The following is a 20,204-nucleotide window of genomic DNA, read 5'->3' on the forward strand; positions in this document are numbered from 1 at the left end:
ACATGAATGTTATTATTAAAAAGCAGGTCTCAGGTGCCTGGGTGGCTCAGTCAGTAGAACATCTACCTTCGGCTCAGGTCATGACCTCAGGGTCCTGGGATTGAGTCCGTGTGGGGCTCCCTGCTCAGTGGGAAGTCTGCTTCTCCCTCTCCCTCTGACTCTCCACACCTCTTGTGCGTTCTCTCCCTCTCAAATAAATAGATTTTTCAAAAGCAGGCCTCAAAAAAAGGGGGATATCCACAAAAAGGAGGTGAACAAAATCAGGGCCTAAAGTATCTCTGTACAGATCTATTTCCATGCCTGAAATATTATTTATCCACTAAAAATTATATCATTAATGTAATGTGATAGGATAGGATAGGATAGGATAGGATAGGATATAAAAAATATCTGGAAAGGTATACACCAAAACATTAGCCACAGTCACATCTAGAGAGGCGGATCACTAGGGAGACCAACACTTAACATATATTACAGTAATTTGAAAAAAGATGCTATAAATGAATATATACATATTCACACGGAAAGACTGTAAATGCAAAATACAATTTACAAAATAATGTAATACTTTTTATAAAGACATTCATATATGCCGAAAAAATAATCTAAACTCTAGGAGATAAACACAAAAGTCAACATTAATTACCTCTAGGTAGATTGTGGATGTATATAAATGCTCCTTTAGCTTACCTGTACATTTGAATTTGGTACAACATAGAGACTGTCTTTAAATAAGAAAACGCAAACACATGCATACACATTATTTGAAAGAATAAAATGAAAAGGTATCCGTAACATGGAGGGTGATGAACTTATAAGTGAAATATTTTTTTTTAAAGCCAATTTGGACTGTTTATTTATTTTTTTTTTTTTTATTTTTTATGATAGTCACACAGAGAGAGAGAGAGAGAGAGAGAGGCAGAGACATAGGCAGAGGGAGAAGCAGGCTCCATGCACCGGGAGCCCGACGTGGGATTCGATCCTGGGTCTCCGGGATCACACCCTGGGCCAAAGGCAGGCGCCAAACCGCTGCACCACCCAGGGATCACTTATAAGTGAAATATTAAAAAAAAATTATATTAGAGGTCCAAAGAGAAAGAAAGAAAGAAAGAAAAGGTATCCATAGCTGTAGAGCAAATCATCTTAGTTCCAGCTTTGTCCCTGGGCATCAAGAAACAAAAGCATCTTCCTTCACTGGAAGGAGCCCTGCTCTCCCCACTGTCTTCACGTGCCAGAACCTCAACCCCCCAAATGCCACTTTCAACACTCACTCTCCTGCTCAGCCATCTTCATTGAAGTTCTACGTCCTAAGGCATCAAAGATAAACTCCCTTGCCTGGCTCTAAAGGTCTCACAGCCCTCCTTGGCCCTATTTCCTCAAAAAGCCCCCCAAACACACCAGCCCCTTCAACGTCTCAAGACTTACCACGTTCATTCCCACCTCTACTTCCTTGCTCATGTCATTCACCTTATCTGGGGTCCCTTTCTTTTCTGGTACTTTGCTTTATTCCTCATCTTCTTCAAGACCATGCAAAACCCTATACCATGCTATAACCCACCTCCTCAAAAAGTCTTCTTTGGCCACTCTAGCTCACGTTAACATGTTGTAATTCAACAATGTATGTTGGGAAAGAGGGGGGGCCAAAGATACAGATGCAGTGAAACGCCAGGACACCTGCACCCCAATGTTTATAGCAGCAATGTCCACAATAGCCAAACTGTGGAAGGAGCCTTGGTGTCCATCGAAAGATGAATGGATAAAGAAGATGTGGTTTATGTATACAATGGAATATTACTCAGCCATTAGAAATGACAAATACCCACCATTTGCTTCGACATGGATGGAACTGGAGGGTATCATGCTGAGTGAAATAAGTCAATCAGAGAAGGACAAACATTATATGGTCTCATTCATTTGGGGAATATAAAAAATAGTGAAAGGGAATAAAGGGGAAAGGAGAGAAAATGAGTGGGAAATATCAGAGAGGGAGACAGAACATGAGAGACTCCTAACTCTGGGAAATGAACAAGGGATGGTGGAAAGGGAGGTGGGTGGGGGGAGGGGTGACTGGGTGATGGGCACCTGAGGGGGGCACTTGATGGGATGAGCACTGGGTGTTATGCTATCTGTTGGCAAATTGAACTCCAATAAAAAAATAAAAATAAATAAAAATTTAAAAAGGATTTATCAAACAAAAAAAAAAAGAAAGGGGGGGGCATGAGTCAAGGAAGAAATGGAGGGAGGTTAGGTTTATGTGGTACAGATGATTCCATCAATAAAGACATGAATCTACTGCAATGAGTGTGAGTCACTGTGCCCACGTTTAGAAATAGAAAAATTTATAAATAGAACAGAAATACCTGTTTTTCATTCAATATTGCTCTCTAATGCAAGCCAACAACTATATCCCATGGGCAACTGAACTAACAGTGATATTTGCTCTCTGGAGGAAAACTGACCATGTTGGTCTCCAACAAGACCTGGACCATGGTCATGCATAACCAACACAGAAAATGATTTAAAGGATTTTTCATCTAACCCATTGACTTAAATCCTAAATTACTTATGTGATTAAGGAATTACTATACATTTTTAAGGGCATTTCTGTTTATTATGGTTATTTTTTTGAAGAATTCATATCTTAGAGACATATATGGAAATATGTATAAATGATATGTTGAGGTATCACTTCCTAATAGCCCAGTGGCCCCATCATGAGGGAGAATTTGGTAGGGATACAGAAGAAATAAGGGTGGCCATATGTTGATCACTGTTGCACATGGCTGTTGCGTGCATAGGGGTCCATTGTGCTAGCCTCTCTACATGTGTGTATTTTTGAAATTTTCCATTTAAAAAAGTTAAAGGGCACCTGGGTGGCACAATCAGTTAAGCATCCAACCCTTGGTCAGGTCATGACCTCAAGGTTGGAGCCCATGTCAGAGTCTGCTTGAGATTCTCTCTCCCTCTCCCTCTGCCCCTCCTGTTCATGCTCACTCTCCCTGTCTCCAAAATAAATACATCTAAAAAAGAAAAACGGTTTATAATTTGTTGTCTCTTCCAGCATCTGGGAAGTTCCTTAAAAGTCGGGTTTTTTTTTTTTTTTTTTTTTAATTTATGATAGTCACAGAGAGAGAGAGAGAGAGAGAGAGAGGCAGAGACATAAGCAAAGCAGGCTCCATGCACCGGGAGCCCGACATGGGATTCGATCCCAAGTCTCCAGAATCGCGCCCTGGGACAAAGGCAGGCGCCAAACCACTGCGCCACCCAGGGTTCTCAAAAGTCGGGTTTAATTTGTCTTCTCCTACTGATGCTTCTTTCAAAATAACAATTATATGATCATATTCTCGGTCCTTCTCGATGAGGTGGAAGTGGGGAGCCCAGGAAGGACCAGCCATAGAGAAAATGGTATACCTCATGATGCTGCAGGTCTCGTTCGGCATTTGCTCTCATGTGCCTGATCTCGTCCTTCATGTCTTCCAGCTCCTTTTGTACAAGCTCGCATTTTTGGTCACAACTGAGGCCTATCACATGGTCCATACCTATACGGGATTTGGATCTATGCTTGCCTCGGAACTGTAATAAAAGCAAAACCAAGCCACTGTCAAGTAGGAATTTATGCTCAAATTGGGTATCAAAGTGACCACTCAGACCTGCTAGAAATTACTCTGAGTGACAGCCAGGGAGAACAAATGCAACGTGAAAGGATGTGGGATATTAGGTATGAGGTGATGTTTATTTCAGAAGTCAGCCTAAGGCCCTGTGCTTAAGAATTCAAAGGCCTGTTCTTGATAATGACCTTAAAATAAATAAAGGAAAGTGTCTTGAGGCTGTGGAAGGACTGTGAACCTACTATAGACCAGCATTCAAGTCAGTGTCAGGGGAAGCCCAGAGCTCAATGCTTCTTAAACTGAACACAGAAGAGAAATTGCATCTGGGGGCACAGTGTTCAGCAAAAAAAACCAAACAGACAAAAATATTTTGATTCCCTACACATTTAAGCCAAAGGTCACCAGCAGATGGCCCAGGGAATGTGTGGGCCTGGAGATGAGACTGTTTGGCTCTCAAAAGATGGATCTACATCCAGGTGTATATTTTCAAAAATTAATTACCCACATTTGAAAATTGGGACATTCCACCACAATAATCTATATTTTCAGCTTCTCTTGTAAAATCAGCTCTGGCAATACCAGGCCACCTGGTTTGGCTTTTAGATGAGGGAGGAAAGCTTCCATGCCCACAGCAGGTTCACTTCACTCCTATTATAGGTGGCTAGCTGGGCCCTGTAAACATTCGAGTCCCCCAATTTAAAGGAATTATTTCAAACAAACTAAGATATTCTGGGAGAGTCAATCCACTATTAATTGAACCTGATTCCCTTCACACTCACTTGAAAGAAAAACCTTGGGAGGGAAGGAAGAATCAAAAGTAGAATAGGGAGAGAATTATATGCCAAAGAGGACATACCAGAGGCAGATACACAAATACTACTTGTATCTAAAGGGACAAAGAGAATAAAAGAATTATTAGATCTCCACAGTATACCTGTGCAAATTCGGCTCCTGATATAATTTCTGATAATCGTGGATGTCGCTGATCCCTGGGCTCCAGTTTATTATAATATTTCTCAAACATCTCTGTCTCAGTTTTGAGAGCAGAGTTTCCATAGCTGCAAGACAGAGGGTACCTGAGTAAGTTCTACTTATAAGAGTTCAAACCCCAAATAACTAGTATTTAATACTTAGCAGCTACCTTTACCTTCTGCAAAACACTCAACTGCTTGGTACCTCAAATTCCTCATCTGTAAAATGAGAATAGTAACAGTGCCTATTATGAAGAGTTGCAATAAGAAAGGCAAAGCCTTTAGAACAGTGCCTTGCACATAGTAAGTTCTATTTAAATATCTGATTTTGGGACGGCTCAGAGCCTGGGTGGCTCAGTGGTTGGGCGGCTGCCTTCGGCTCTGGTGGTGGTCCCGGGATCCGGGATTGAGTCCCACATTGGGCTCCCTGCATGAAGCCCGCTTCTCCCTCTGCCTGTGTCTCTGCCTCTGTGTGTGTGTGTGTGTGTGTGTGTGTGTGTGTCTCTCATGAATAAATAAATAATTAAAAAAATAAATATCTGATTTTTTTCAAATGTCTAATAAGCCACAAAACTGAAAAAACTGGCATTATGTTGAAAATCGTAGCTGAGATGAAGCTACAAATTCCACTTTCCAGTATCTTCGAACCCATTCATGAAATTCCTTCTGAATTACTACATGCTTGAAGTTACTACATATCCACAATCTTCGGATGTTTGCTTTGGTTTATGTTTCTCAGCTGTTCCTTCCAGCACCAGAGAGATGAAGTATCCACAAGCAGCGTATTGTAAATGGTGGAAAGGCTCGGAATAAACTGGGGATGACAAACCTAGTTTATCCTGTAATATGCGAAGATTTTGACCTTTTTAACTTTTACATATTTAAAACACACAAGTTATGTGTGTACGATATATATGAATATATGCATATTGGATAATACTGAGGGAATTCCTGTGGGCTAAAATTTAAGATTAGTGGAAAATGCTCAATGGAAAGCCGGAGGAATCAAAACACCTTTTTCCCCCCAGCACGTCATGCCGCATTCCAAAAACTGTAGCTATTAATAAGATTACCTCAGTTCTGACCTCAACTGTTCACGGACATAGTGAAGTAACAGCCGCTCCGCTGCTACAACCGGATACTCTGGGAGACCGGGAAGTTGTACAGTTGACCTCTGAACCTCCGGGGCCGCCGGCCTACCTGAGCTCTTCCACCAGCTCACACAGCTGGATAGTCGGCAGCTCGTTCTCCTCCCCGCCCTGCAACTCGACGACGGCGGTCTCGGAGTCCTCCTCATCAGTCATCTCTGCGCCCCAGCAGCCTCGCCAATGCCGCGAGAGACCGAGGGCGCCGAGCGCCAGCGGCCGAGCGTCACGCGGCCGGCGGCCACCTCGCGGCGCGTTGCCGGAGCGACCGGACGCGTGCGTGAGGGGCGGGGCCTCCGCCGGCTCCGCGCGGCGCCGAGCGAGCGGCCTCCCACCCTCCTTCAGCAGCCGTCGTCACCACGCCGCTACCTGCCGCTGCTGCTTGCGCCGCGCTTCCTCCGCCGTTGGCGCTGTGCCAAGCACGGTTGAGGCAAGTCCTTGCAACGCTCTCGTAACATTCTCTCTTATTCTGCTTATTCTCCAAGTAGAGGAAACAGACCCGGAAAGTTCATTTGACTTGTCGGAGTGTCTTCCTTCCCCCGCCTCGCTGTGAGGCCGCTATGTCTGCTCACCCCCTGGTGCTTCACCCGCACTAACTGCAGTTTCTCTCAGACACCGATATCCTGCATTCCTAGAAGGGAAAAGCTGACCGATTATTAAATGGTATAAATTCAAGAGACAACCCTAAATAGGCACCGAAACAGCCATTATGTGCTGGGGGAACGTAAGGAACAGACAATCCTGAATCCAGCTCTCGCTTCAGATTAAGTGAGGGAAAGAGCCCCTAAACCCACTGTTGCAAGTGGAGTGACGAGAGCAACAATGTGGTGCCTCACAGTTTTTCACAGCCATCATTTCATTTAATCCTCAAAACAGTCTTATGAAATTAGTATTACTGTCTTCATTTCACGGATCAGGAACTGAGCAGTAGCTTGGCGGAGTTGGTCGTGGTCACACAGGAATGGAATCAAGGTCTGGCCGAACCCGAAGCTCCTACAGTCAGGTTCTACACTGATGTGTGCCCCGCAAGGACCCGCAGGGCGGCAGCCTGGCGTTCTGTCTGCCCGCCCTGGGATGGAAGAAGGCCAAGGTGAGCAGCCTTCTCCCGGTCAGGTGCGCGCTGGATGTGGTTAGAAGGCAAGCTATAATAAACTGCTTAGAGTGGAGGTCAGCCACCTCCTCCCATAAGGGACGCACCTTAGCATCAACATACAGTTACTAAACTCCAAAGAAAGATTTTTTGTTTTGGGGGGTTTGGATTTTGGTTTTTATTTTGCATAGGGTGCAGATTTGGGGCCAGAGTGGAATACTGGAGATGATGGCAGAGAGGCTGAGCCCTGCCATCACCTTCTTCTCTCTGGTAGGCCTCTCTAGGAGCAATGCAGACCACGTTTAGAGATACTGAAGATGTTCATATACCAGGTGATACAAATAGAGGCCCGCCCCAAGAGGGCCAGAAAGGACTCTGTGCGGCAGGTCCACACAAGTTCCATAAGGTTAGAAGTATTGATGGTAGGGAAAGATGCAGTGTGAAGCTTAAAGTAAGATCTAGTTGAGGGACCACAATTGAGGACACGGGATTTTGCAAAAACACCATGCAGTCCACAGGAGGATATTTCACACCGTTTGAAAACCAGCTCCTGGCCTGGTTTTAGACCCTCATAGGGACAGAACGCTCAAGCATGCATCCAGGGGATCCCCGGGTGGCTCAGCAGTTTAGCACCAGCCTTTGGCCCAGGGCATGGTCCTGGAGTCCCAGGATGAAGTCCCACATCAGGCTCCCTGCATGGAGCCTGCTTCTCTCTCTCTCTGCCTCTCTCTCTCTCTCTATGTCTCTCATGAATAAATAAATAATTTTTTTATAAAAAGCATGCATCCAGCCCTGCTCATCGTGATGTGAGTCCTGTTGGACCCACCGAGGTATAAAGTTGGACAGGCCCAGCTTCAGTCCATTGCAAAATGGAAATGTTCTGTCCAGGATCGAGTCCCAGAAGGACCAGGGAGCATGAGTAAGCTGCATGAGCAGGAAGTCCAGACCTACTTGTCATCCACCACACTCACACCCATTTACACTCATGACCATATTAAGAGAGGGGACAGGATCACAACCAGCTAAAAAGGAGGAAAAAGCCTGAACTTGGTTTAGAGGTGGGCTGGTTTGGAATGTGAGTACAAGCCCAACAAGGAGGGTGGCTGCATCACAACCACATTCATGAAGGCTCTGAAAGACAGTAGAGGAGGAAAATCTTTTCACAGGGCAGAGCTGTGAGTGGCACCTGGTCATCTATTTTGTATGGAAGGAGAAGTGACCTCAGGTGAGAAGTGGTTACAGGGACTCATCTAAGGGGGAACTTTGGCTTAGGGACTCCCCATCAGCCTGGCTGAAATGCTGTTAGATGCTATCATCTGAGAAATTTCCTCTCCAATCCTCCCTCTTTTCTTTCCCAAGTATGAGACCTGTACTGTGGCCTGAACACTCTCCCTATCTACTCCAGTTTCATCTTCCTTGTCCACCACAGGCATTTCCTCCATTAAATAAATTTCACAAGTCTAATTCCACCTTGGCTTAGAGGACCTGAACTGACACAAATAATAAATTTCAATCCTAAAGATATTAAAATATAGTAATATAGCCTGTGTATGAACTAAAATCTGCATTTGCCAAACAAAAATACCTTGCTGTTCACACTCTGTTTTGCTGCATTACATTTTTTAAATTGTGGTAAAAAACACAACATAAAATTTAACATCTTAGCCATTTCTAAGTGTATAGTCCAGTAGCGTTTAGTATAGTCACGTTGTTGGACAACCAACCTCCAGAGCTTTTTTACATTGCAAAACTGAAATTCTGTGCCCATCAAACAATAACCCTCCCTTCCTACCCGCCCCCAGCCTCTGCCAACCACCATTCTACTTTCTGTCTCCAAGCACTTTGTGACTGCTTTCAATTCCTCAAATAACTCAATCAGAGGGGCCCCTGGATGGCTCAGTTGGTTAAGTGACTGCCTTTGGCTCAGGTCATGATCCCGGAGTAGTGAGATGGAGCTCTGCATTGGGCTCCCTGCTCAGCAGGGAATTTGCTTCTCCTTATCCCTCTCCCTCTCTCTGTTGATCTCTCTCTCTCTCCTTCTCTGTGTGTGTGTGTATGCTCTTGCTCGCTCTCTCTCTCTCTCACTTGCTCTCTCTCTCAAATAAATAAAATCTTAAAAAATAATAAACTCAATCAGAAAGTATTTGTTTTTTGTGACAGGCTTTTTCACTTTAGCATGTTCTCAAGGTTCATTCCCAGGTAGCACGTGTCAGAGTTTCCTTCGTATTGAAGGCTGAAAAATATTCTATTGTACATACATAACACATTTTGCTTCTCCATTCATCTGTCGATGGAGACTTGGGTTGCTTTAAAATTTAAACACAAATAAAAACAACAGTGCTTTAAAATTTAAACACAAATAAAAATTTCAAAACTTATTAAGTTGTATGTTGTTCAATATTTAAATATGTGCAGTGTATTGTACGTCAATTATACCTTAGTAAAGCTGTAAAACAAGCAAGCAAACAAACACAGTCTCTTCTCTACAGCCTTATACATCAAAGTACCTACTTAGTAGCTGCACACAAGTGTGGAGTGAGCATGTCAAACTCCTCCCTCCAAATCTGCTTTTCACCCATTCTTCTCCATCTCAGTAACTGGCAACTCCATCCTCTTAGGGACGCAGGCCAGAAAACTGGGAGTAATCACTGGCTAACTCTTGACTCCCCTCTTTTTCTTGGCCCTACATTGGATCTGTGAGCAGAGCCCATTGGCTGTGCATTCAGAATGAACCTAGAACTCTTCTCATTATTATGACCACCCTAGTTCAAGCTACCATCATCTTTTGCCTGAATTATCATAGTTGACCCCTCACTGTGCAATTTGTTACATGTCAGTTATATGCCCCCAGAAAAACCTAGGGTGGGGAGAAGAAAACACTGCCTATTTACCAAATTTTCACTCCTTTTATACTTTACCTCCTTTAGGTCTTTGCTTAAATTAATATCTTTGCAATAAGCCTTTCTTCATCACCCTAGGTAAAATTAGGTTCCCTCCCTACCTCCCTCTCCACCCCGCCCTTGGTATTCTCTATCCTTTATTCTTCCCATGACACTTATAAATAAATTACTGTGCATTTTACTTATTCATTTATTAAAAGATTTTATTTACTTTGAGAGTGAGAACGCACACAAGTGTAAGTGGTGGAGGGGGGAGCAGAGAGAGAGAATCTTGAGCAGACTCCCCATTGAGCATGGAGCCTAACTTGAGGTTCAATCCCACAACCCTGAGATTATGGCATGGGCCAAAATCAAGAGTCGATGCTTAAGTGACTGACCCACCCAGATACCCCTTACCTATTAATTTTTTTAAGGATTTTGTTTGTTTGTTTGTTTGTTGTTTGTTTTTGTTTGTTTGTTTGAAAGAGAGAGAGAGTGAAAATGAGCAGGGGGGAGGGAGTGGAGGAGGGAAAGAATCCCAAGCAGACTCCATAGTGAGTGCAGAGTCCAATGTAGACTCCATCTCACGACCTGAAATCAAGACCTGAGCCAAAACCAAGAGTCAGATGCTTAACCAACTGAGGCAACCCACTTATTTATTTGTTTATCTGTCTGTGTCCCCAGTTCCACCCTACCCCTAGCAACTAAAATATAAGCTTCATGAGGGCAAATAATTTTGTTTGTTTTGTATGTGCCTTTATCCCTAGTACCTAAAACAGCATCTGGCATATGGTAGATGCCCCAGAGATATTTATTCAATAAATGCAAGAATGTGAAGGCAGGACTATGAGGAGTTTAAGAGCTCAGGTTCTGGGATCAAACAGACTCAGGTTGGAATCTGGGCACAGTCATTCTTTTGTTGTATGAATGACTCTGGACAAGTCCCTGATCGCCTCTGTCCCAAAATCTCTTCCTTCTTTTTTTCTAAAGATGAATAAATGGGATAAATACCTACCTTATGGGCAGCCAGAGAGATTCACGAAAGCAGAGGGAAGGTATAGAAGAGAGGTCAGGAGATGTCATTCTTCGTCTAGTTCTGACACTGCATTGTCTTCACTCCCACCTGGGAGGGTAAGTAAACCTTGGTGACCAGCAGGGAGGCCATTGAGATGCTCCAAGCAAAGAATTTCCAGACACTAGGGAGAAAAGCTAAGTCCACTGGGCATACCTCCCTCTTCTGGGCTTAAATCAGACATTGAATCCTCCCCTGAGGTGGGCTGGTGAGGAAGGAAAGGTGGAGACCATTCCCAAAGACAACCTTCCAGGCACTGCCCCTTTTACCTCCTTCCTTTAGTAATCCAGAATCCATCCCTGCCTGGTCGTTGACAGTAGGTTCCTCTCCCCAAGATGATGGGTGTAGTGGGTATCAGAAAGCATTTGTTTCTTCACAAGAGCACAGCCAGCCTTGGCCATCTGACTGCCAGCTTCACTGGCTCTCCCTGCACAGCCACATCCCCACCCCTACCATCTATGCTCTTCAAAAAGCCAATTAAAAACATAATCTCTGCTTTCATCACACCCCTTGTGAGCACCAGTTATCTGGACAACTTGTTTGCAGAGGATATAAACTAGTAGATTCAATTATCTTTCAAGGATATCTCCTTCTTCTCCTTGCCCCCTATTGAGTCCTGGCAACTTAGCAAGCAAAATTGGTCAGTTTTTGAAATAAGCCCTTAAGATACAAAAGGTTCAGGTTTCCTGCTCGTGGCGGAAGAGTCACACAAACATAGCCCATCATCACATCAACTCCTCATCTGTGCTGCTTGCTGATTCTACCTCTGCCCCCTTCACACCACCACCTTCTTCATTTTTGCACTGATGTGTCTCCCATCCCTATCCCTGTCCCTCCACCCTCTACACCCTGGGACACTAGTTCTTGTGGACTCCATTTCCCAGGCTCCCTTGCTGGCTGACTTCCGGCAGCTTCATCCAATGAGGGCGGGAAGAGAGATTGCGGGGGCAGGGGGAGGGTAGTGGGGGATTTCTTTCCTACTGCTTCCCTGCTTGGGCATCACAGTCGTGGTAGGGCATAAGCCCTCCATGACCACACCTCTTGTGTAGCGTCCCCTCACTCAGTATCAGCCATGGATAAACACTAGCTTCACCATCCCTCCCCTTCCCTTCACACCTAGAATGCTTCTAGTCCATGGATAGCTCACCCTCCTGCCTGGTTCCTTAGCTCCGTCCATGTGAGTGTAGATAGTCCTTTCACTAAGGTCTATTCAGTTGAACTGAGTGGAATTTCTAAGAGTCAAGCTTTGTTAGGGAGGTAGTATCAGATATCTAAAAGATGTGGTAAAGGAAGTAACCTAGAGGTGGAGGGAGTCAGGAGCAGAGTGTTTTCATGGTGTGCGGTTTGAGGCTGCTTGGCTACTGGCCACCTGACTCAAGTCTCTCAGTGTTTTGTCCCTCAATTTCCACCTCTGTAAAATGAGGATGACATATTTTTTTGTATATTTTATATTTATTGGAGTTCGATTTGCCAACATATAGTATAACACCCAGTGCTCATCCCAGTCAAGTGCCCCCCTCAGTGCCATCACCCAGTCATCCCATTCCCCCACCCACCTCCCTTTCCACTACCCCTTGTTCACTTCCCAGAGTTAGGAGTCTCTCATGTTCTGGGATGACATATTTTAAATGACTACCTTATGCATCTTACATGTTTATTTTCAGGCTGAAATGAGATGGAGTAAGAAAAAACAGTAGTTAGGAAAGTATGACACTAAGATGGACACTCAGCGCACATCCTCCATCTGGAAGGAGCCACTACCCTAGTTTGACAACTATCTGTAGTAGATTATTAACTGAAAAATTGACTCAGCTTGCAGGCCTCAAATAATAGTGATGACAATTGCCATTATTATTTCTTAATATATTTATGGCCAATTAGGTAAGATTATTATTGCTTAATGAAAACATTTATAACAATATTGTTTCAGTTACTATTTATTGATTGCTAGCTATGTGCCAGACGTCATGCTAAGCACGTTCTACACATTGTCTCATTGCATCAGTTTGATGGTTCTGTGAGATACAGGTACCTTCTTAACGTCCATTTTACTAGTGAGGAAACCAATTCTCAGAGAAGCTAAGCAACTTTGCCCAAACTACATAGCTATCTTGGGGCTGAAATTCAAGCCTGGGTTCATCCTACTCTGCTCTGTTCTTTCATGGTATTCACCTGATAGAGTGGTGATTCCGGTGGGGGTGGGGTGCAAAATAGTGCCCCCAGGGGACATTTGGCAATGTCTAGAGATGCTTATGTTTGTTTTAACTGAGGGGGTTGCTATTGGCATCTAGAGGACAGAAGGCAGTGGTGGTACTTGTATTTATTTCAGGTGGCTGAAAACAAGAATTTATTGTCTCATGGTTCTGGAGACTAAAGTCCAAAATCAAGGTGTTAGCAAGGCCACACTCTTTCTGAAGGATCTAGGGAAGAATGCTTCCCAGGTTCTGGTGGCTCCCAGCAATCTTTAGCATTCCTTGGCTTGTCGCTCTATCGTTCCACTCTCTGCCTCCACTTTCACGCGGCCTTCTTCCTTGTGTCTTTATGTATCCTCTCCTTTTCTTATGATAACAATGATCATTAGATTCATGGCCAGTCCAAAATCCAAGATGATTTCATGTCACCATTCTTAACTAATTACACCTGCAAAGATCCTTACTTCTAAATAAGGTCACAATCTGAAGTTCTATGTGGACATGAATTTGGGGGGACACTATTCAACCTGCTAACCTTTCAAGGCACAGGACAGCCCCACCCCCAAACAAAGAATTATCTGGCTCAAAATGTCAAGAGTATTAAAGTTGAGAAACTTTGCTTTAGAAGGAGGCATTTCTTCTCTGGGAAGCAAGGAGTATGTGTCTCTGTTAATCCACACAGCTACAAACAGAAAGGGTCTCAGAGTGCCGTCAAGTCGTCCAGAGGTCCTTCTCTTTCCACTTTTCTGGGACCACTCCTTCTTCTGATAGCCCCCAGTATCTCCATGTGGATGCTGCCCCCTGCCTGGCATTTTTACAGCATTTTGCATTTTGACTTAAGAATGATATGGTCAGATCCACCCAAAATATCAAGCTTCAATCATAAATAAATGCCTGGCTTCTTCTTTCCCAAGAGGGAAGATGATCAAAAACCAGAGAAAGAAACTCAAGCTTTGCAATTTATGGGAGAGGGACCAGCCCTGCGAGGTGGACAATCACCTGATGGCTGCCAGGCACTTTCCTCCATTCTTTCAACATATATTTGTTTAGCAGCTACTATGAGCTTAGCCCTAGGAATGCAATAGTGAGCAGCAAGGCTGGTATGCTTGCTCACATGAACCTTCCAGTGTGATATAAACACTAGCCATCCAGTGTGGTAAGTGCTATTGTAAGGAAATACAAGTGCTCAGATTTCAAGGGGTTATAAAGGGTATTCTGGAGCAGGTAAGGTCTAAGCTGAGATTTGAAGACTGAGTAAGATTCACAAACAGATAGGTTAGGCTCATTAGCCCAAAGTCAACCACAACTTTAGCCCCCAAGCAAAGACCAAAGGGAGAGTAGGGTTGAGAGAGGAAGAGAGGAGAGAGTTTATGCAAAGGCCCAGAGGGAAGAGCAAGCACTTTTGGGAAATTGAAGGAAGGTCAGTCTAGGCTTTACCTTCCCAGGAGAAGAAAGCAAAGAAGGTCATTGCTAAGATCCACCTTCTGGTTTTCCTCTTTGTCCTCCAGGGACTCCCTTTGACCTCCCTTTCTAATATGAGCTGTTATTGGATGCTTTCTCTTGCTGTCCTTGTTGAACTCAACTCCCTTCTCAGTTTCAGAGACCCTCGTCTAGGTCTGATCCCCAGGTAAGGACAAAGGCCTTTGACTTCATCTAGAAGCAGAAGGAACATCAGGCATAACCAGATATCTTTGGTGTCTTATCAAATATATGGAAATCACTTAGTCTCAGCCAAGGTGAGACAGAGGCAGAAAGTCCTGGGTAAGCATCAGAGCTGGGGCTAGTCCACTTACAAGGTCGCTCCCACTTTGAAGATCAGAAAATCAGAAGCATGTAGCCAAGGACAAGGACCCACAGTCAACATTACTGTGTCTCCTGCTCTCTCTGCATCACGGAGGAGCAAAGATATTAACAATCTGGGCTCTGTAGCCAACGACTGAGTTCAAATCCAGCCCCAGACCATTCCTAGTTTTGTGATTTGAAGCAAGTCACTCATTTCTCATTACCATAGTGATGCCCCCTAGAGGAGTGTGTGTGTGTGTGTGTGTGTGTGTGTGTGTGTTGAGGGAGTCACAAAAACCACTCAAGAGGTCTACACAGGACTTGGAACCCAAAAAATGCCTAGACCTTTGGCTTTGTTTCTTTCTCATCTTTGACCATGAACCCAGGCCCACCCTACTCCTTTATCCAGTTTCCAGGGAAGCTCCCTCGGCTGAGATGGAGGAAGCAGGAAAACAAAACAGTTCTTCCATTAGGGTATTCACTTCTAAAAAATTCAGGTGTACAGTATAGTGATTCAACAATTCTATACATTACTCAGTGCTCATCGGATAAATGTACTCTTATTCCCCTTCAACTATTTCCTCTATCCCCCTATCTACCTCCCCTCTGGTAACCATCAGTTTGTTCTCTATAGTTGAGTCTATTTTTTTGAGTCTGTTTTCTTTATTCATTTGATTTATTTCTTAAATTCCATATATGAGTGAAATCTTATAGTATTTGTTTTTCTCTGAGTTACTTCACTTAGCATTATATCCTCTAGATCCAGCCATGTTGTTAAAAATGGCAAGATTTCATTCTTTTTTATGGCTGAGTAATATTCCACTACATATATATTTAAATGTATATACAGATTATATATATCACATCTTCTTTACATGTGATAAATACAGATATAGATATATCACATCTTCTTTATCCATTCATCTATCAATGGACTCTTAGGTTGCTTTTATAGTTTGGCTATTATAACTAATCCTGCAATAAATATCAGGGTGCATATATCTTTTCAAATTAGTGTTTGTTCACTGGATCACTTTTTTAAAGTTAGCTTTTTATAAAAGAATATTGTTCAGGAAACTGCACAGCTTGACAAAATTTCAAAAACTGAACACACTTGTGTAATCAGCACATGGTTGAAGAAAAAGAGCAATACTAGTATCCCAGAAGCCCTCCAAATACTTCTTAACTGTCACCACCATCTTCTAGGATAACCACGACCCTGACTTCCAAAGCTGACCTTAATATTGCCCCTTTTTTCTGTTTATACAAATGGAATGGTGCAGCCCACACTCTTTTGTGTCTGGCTTCCTTCACTCACCATCATTTTGACAAGAGTCATTTACATTGACATGGGTGATCATAGATCGTCCATTCTCATGGCTGTACAGGATTCCATTGTGTTTATCCATTGTACTGTTGGTGAGCTTTTGGGGGAGTTTCCAGTATGGGGCTGTTGTAATAAGAGTTACTATGAACATTCTAGTAGATGTCTTCTGGTGAACATACGTACACATTTCTGTTATATATGCACTTAGAAGTGCAAATGCTAGGTCACAGTATGTTCAACTTTAGTAGACCCTGCCAAACAGTTTTCCAAAGATTACCAGAGTTCACTTTTTAAAACAATCTGTGACATGGGGCACGGTGACCTCCTTCCCCACAGTCAATCATTTATTCACACACATTTATGAACCCTGGATCTGTGCAAGGCGCTAAATGAGGGATTGGAAGGCCACAGTGGAAGTGCCATGGGCTAATCCTGGCTCTGTGTGCCCTGATATCTATCCCCTCCCCATCCCCTTCTCTTTTCTCCTTCCCCTTGAATGTGTGTGTGAGGAGGAGGACAGGGATAACCTAGGGAGCCCTCTGAGCTGTATTTCCTAGGCTCCAGGTCAGCTGGTGGGCACTGGCTGGAAGTCAGCGGACAAGAGAAAGGAAAAATCTAGGGGTGTGAGGGTTCCTCCCTCTCTCTGCCTGGGGCAATGTTTCTGGTTGTGGCTGTGTATCTTCCATGATTCCAGCTTCCTCAGGTGACCTTGGCCCTTCGCTTCAGTAGCATCACCTGCTCCCTTGTCCCTCCAGCTGATGGGTAGCAGTGGCTTCTTACACTTGGTGGCTCTTAGGCTTTCCCCCTCTTCCACCACCTGTGCATCCAATCATTTCCCTGTAATCATACCCTTTTTAGTTGCTTTAGGATTATTTCTCTTGGGGCACCGGGGTGGCTCAGTGTTTGAGCATCTGCCTTTGGCTCAGGTCGTGATCCCAGATTCCCGAGATTGAGTCCTGCATCAGACTCCCCACAGGGAGCCTGTCTCTCCCTTTGCCTATGTGTCTGCCTCTCTCTGTGTGTCTCTCATGAATAAATAAACAAAATCTTTAAAAAAAAAAAAAAAAGAATGATTTCTTTTTTCAAGGTTAGACCCTGACTGATCCTGGCAGAGACCTACAGGGCCAGCAGGGAGATCTTCAGATAAAAGGACCAGACTCATTCACCAAGATCATTGCACCAATGGGAGCAGCTGAGACATGTAGGTGGGGGATGGCCAGTTGTACATGCTTTAGGTCACCTGGGTAGTCACCAGGAGGACTTCCATCAGATAGGGGCAGTTGCTCCTCCCAGCCATGTTGGCATTCCCACCGCCGTGTCCTACTAGTTGAGGCTACTCCTTCCAGGGCATCCCCTTCGTCTGGTTCTATGGACCAGACATCTGCAGGCTGGTCCTCGGCATTTGTTTGTTGATGATATCATTAACTGATATAGCAGAGTGCTTAAAAATGCTGGCTTTGGAATTCAAAAGATGATGGCTTGGGGTGCCTGGGTAGTTTAGTCGGTTAAGTGTCCTGACTCTTGGTTTCCACTCAGGTCGTGATCTCAGGGTCTTGAGAGCAAGCCCTGCCTCAGGCTCTGCGCTCAGCAGGAGTCTGCTTGAGATTCTCTGCCTCTCCCTCTCCCTCTCCGCCTTTTCCTCGCTCCTGCATGTTCTCTCTCTCTCTCTCTCTGTCTCAAATAAATAAAATCTTTTTCAAAAAAAAATGGGGACACCTTGATGGCTCAGAGGTTGAGCATCTGACTCCCCCGCCCCCAGGACCTGATCCTGGTATGAGGATTGGGTCCCACATCGGGCTCCCTACAGGGAGCCTTCTTCTCCCTCTGCCTGTGTCTCTACCTCTCTCTATGTGTCTCGCATGAATGAATAAATAAAATCTTTTTTAAAAAATAAAAATAAAAAATAAGATAAAATAAATTCAAAAGACGATGGTGTTTTTTGTAATAATAAATTTATTTTTTATTGGTGTTCAATTTGCCAACATACAGAATAACACCCAGTGCTCATCCCATCAAGTGCCCCCCTCAGTGCCCGCCACCCACTCACCCCCACCCCCCGCCCTCCTCTCCTTCCACCACCCCTAGTTCGTTTCCCAGAGTTAGGAGTCTTCCATGTTCTGTCTACCTTTCTGATATTTCCTACACATTTCTTCTCCCTTCCCCTCTTCCCTTTCACTATTATTTATATTCCCCAAATGAGTGAGACCATATGTTTGTCCTTCTCTGATTAACTTATTTCACTCAGCATAATACCCTCGAGGTCCATCCATGTCGAAGCAAATGGTGGGTATTTGATTCTGGATCCTGCCCCTTGCTTGTGTGTGATTTTCCTCAGTTTCCTTTTACAGTTAATGGGGGCATCTGGGTGGCTCAGTGGTTGAGCAGCTGCCTTTGGCTCAGGGCGTGATCCCAGGGTCCTGGGATTGAGTCCCACATCAGGCTACCCTCAAGGAGCCTGCTTCTCCCTCTGCCTGTGTCTCTGCCTCTCTCTGTGTCTCTCATGAATAAATCAATAAAATATTTTTAAAAAAATTTTTTAAATAAGGTTAATGATGCCCACCTTCCCTGATTCCTGAGCAGATTATGCAGTGGGTGAGCATCAGTGGTAGTAGAGCATGCAGAATTTAAACATGTATGTTTATATCTATGTGTGATGATATATAATGCAAAATTACACTTTACACTTTACAACATACACTGTGTATATGTTACAATTCAAGAATTTGCAATCATACACTTATTTATGATTAGTAATGGCCTGTAAACAAGTTATGACCTTCAGATTTAACAAGCCAATAATTAACGTATTTTATCTGATAAAATAATGTATATAATGAACTTGCCTATGTTACCCAAACACCAGCCTCAGATCATAAATTATCCCTTTTGGGACCACATTAATAATCCCTCCAAGAGGTGTATTTTTAATATGGTGCTATCTTAAATGTTTTATATTGAAATAATTTCAGTCGCACAATATAATAAAGAATTGCCATACACCCTTTACACAGGTTTTCCACATTACTCATAAATTAACATCTTACATTTGCTTTATCATTCCCTCTCTCTTAAATATCTCTTTCTTTCATTTATATCAAACTAGATGTTCATCTATATCCCTTACCCAAATGTTTCCCTTTTCCTGAAACATGAGAATAGTTGCAGATCTGATGAGTCCCTTTATCCCTAAATATCTCAGTATTTATTTGTATAAATATATCTCAGTATTTGTATTTCCTAAAAGCAAGAACATTTCCTTAAAAGATTATAAAAATCAATATATAAACATTGATTTAATTTTGTTATCTAATGTAGATATCTTACCTAAATTTTCTCAATTGTTTCATTACTGCCTTTTTAGCAAAATAACTACATGAATTTTTCTGGTCCAGAATTGCATTAAGTCATGTGTTTTGTTTCCTTTGATCTGGAACAGTTTCTTAGTCTTTGTCTTTTGTGACCTTGACATTTGTGAAGAGTAAAGGCCAGTTATTTTGAAAAGTGCTCCGCCATTTGGACTTGTCCTATGTTATCTTGTGATTATATGCAAGTTCTGAATCTTGGGCAGGAATATCGCAGAAGTGATGCGTCATTCTCAGGGCAACGTGTGGGGAGGCATGTGACATCATGTGGTTTTAACTTAGATCACTTGGTTAGGGTGGTGCCTGCCAGATTTTTTCTGCTGTAAAGTTACTATTTTTTTCTTTGTTGTTTTTAAGTATCTTGTGGGGAGATACAAGTCTATGTAAATAACCTGTTTCCTATCATACCTTCACCCACCAGTTTTAGTATTCATTGTTGACTCTTGCTGAGTAAATTGTTACTATGGCAGCTGGCAAATGGCAATTTTTAAACTCCACCATTCCTTTTATGTTTCTTAAGTTAGTATTCTACTTTATTTACTTATATCAATATGGACTCGTGGATTTTTATTTTATTCTATGAGTTGTAATCCCTTATTGTCATTATTTAATTTGATGTTCGATTTATACTGAATTTGGCCAATGGGAGCTCCTTAAAGTTGGTTCCTTTTCCCTTTTGCAATGTTGCTACCATTTTTTGTGTATTGCTTACTTTCTGGCAAACTAGATGTTCACCTATATTGCCCTTACCCAAATCTGGAATCAGCCATTTCTCC

At 43.2% G+C, this 20,204-nt stretch overlaps 2 protein-coding genes across 20 annotated transcripts in view; one reads left to right on the forward strand and one right to left on the reverse strand.

Annotated features, from left to right (window-relative positions):
• The window catches only part of CCDC113 (coiled-coil domain containing 113), a 40,226-nt gene extending 34,227 nt beyond the window's left edge, over window positions 1–5,999 (reverse strand). For 6 of the 11 annotated variants that reach the window (XM_049098117.1, XM_049098138.1, XM_025447483.3 and 3 more), the window contains exons 1-3: window positions 5,653–5,999; window positions 4,543–4,666; window positions 3,412–3,573 (exon numbers count right to left, since the gene is read on the reverse strand). In XM_049098117.1, the coding sequence (XP_048954074.1) occupies window positions 3,412–3,573; window positions 4,543–4,666; window positions 5,653–5,876 (510 nt within the window). In that variant the 5' untranslated portion in view covers window positions 5,877–5,999. The remainder of the gene's footprint in view (window positions 1–3,411; window positions 3,574–4,542; window positions 4,667–5,652) is intronic. The other 5 variants (XM_025447477.3, XM_025447484.3, XM_025447480.3 and 2 more) reach the window with 3 other exon arrangements.
• A 47-nt stretch (window positions 6,000–6,046) lies between these two features.
• CSNK2A2 (casein kinase 2 alpha 2) overlaps window positions 6,047–20,204 on the forward strand; it is a 79,528-nt gene continuing 65,370 nt past the window's right edge. For 4 of the 9 annotated variants that reach the window (XM_049098148.1, XM_025447489.3, XM_049098155.1 and 1 more), the window contains exons 1-2: window positions 6,074–6,814; window positions 10,684–10,824. In XM_049098148.1, coding sequence (XP_048954105.1) covers window positions 10,712–10,824 — 113 coding nt within the window. In that variant the 5' untranslated portion in view covers window positions 6,074–6,814; window positions 10,684–10,711. Of the gene's footprint in view, window positions 6,815–10,683; window positions 10,825–20,204 lie in introns of all 9 variants that reach the window. The other 5 variants (XR_003136703.3, XM_025447485.3, XM_025447494.3 and 2 more) reach the window with 4 other exon arrangements.

This window comes from Canis lupus, chromosome 2 (genome assembly GCF_003254725.2).
Source record: "Canis lupus dingo isolate Sandy chromosome 2, ASM325472v2, whole genome shotgun sequence".
NCBI classification, from domain to species: domain Eukaryota; kingdom Metazoa; phylum Chordata; class Mammalia; order Carnivora; family Canidae; genus Canis; species Canis lupus.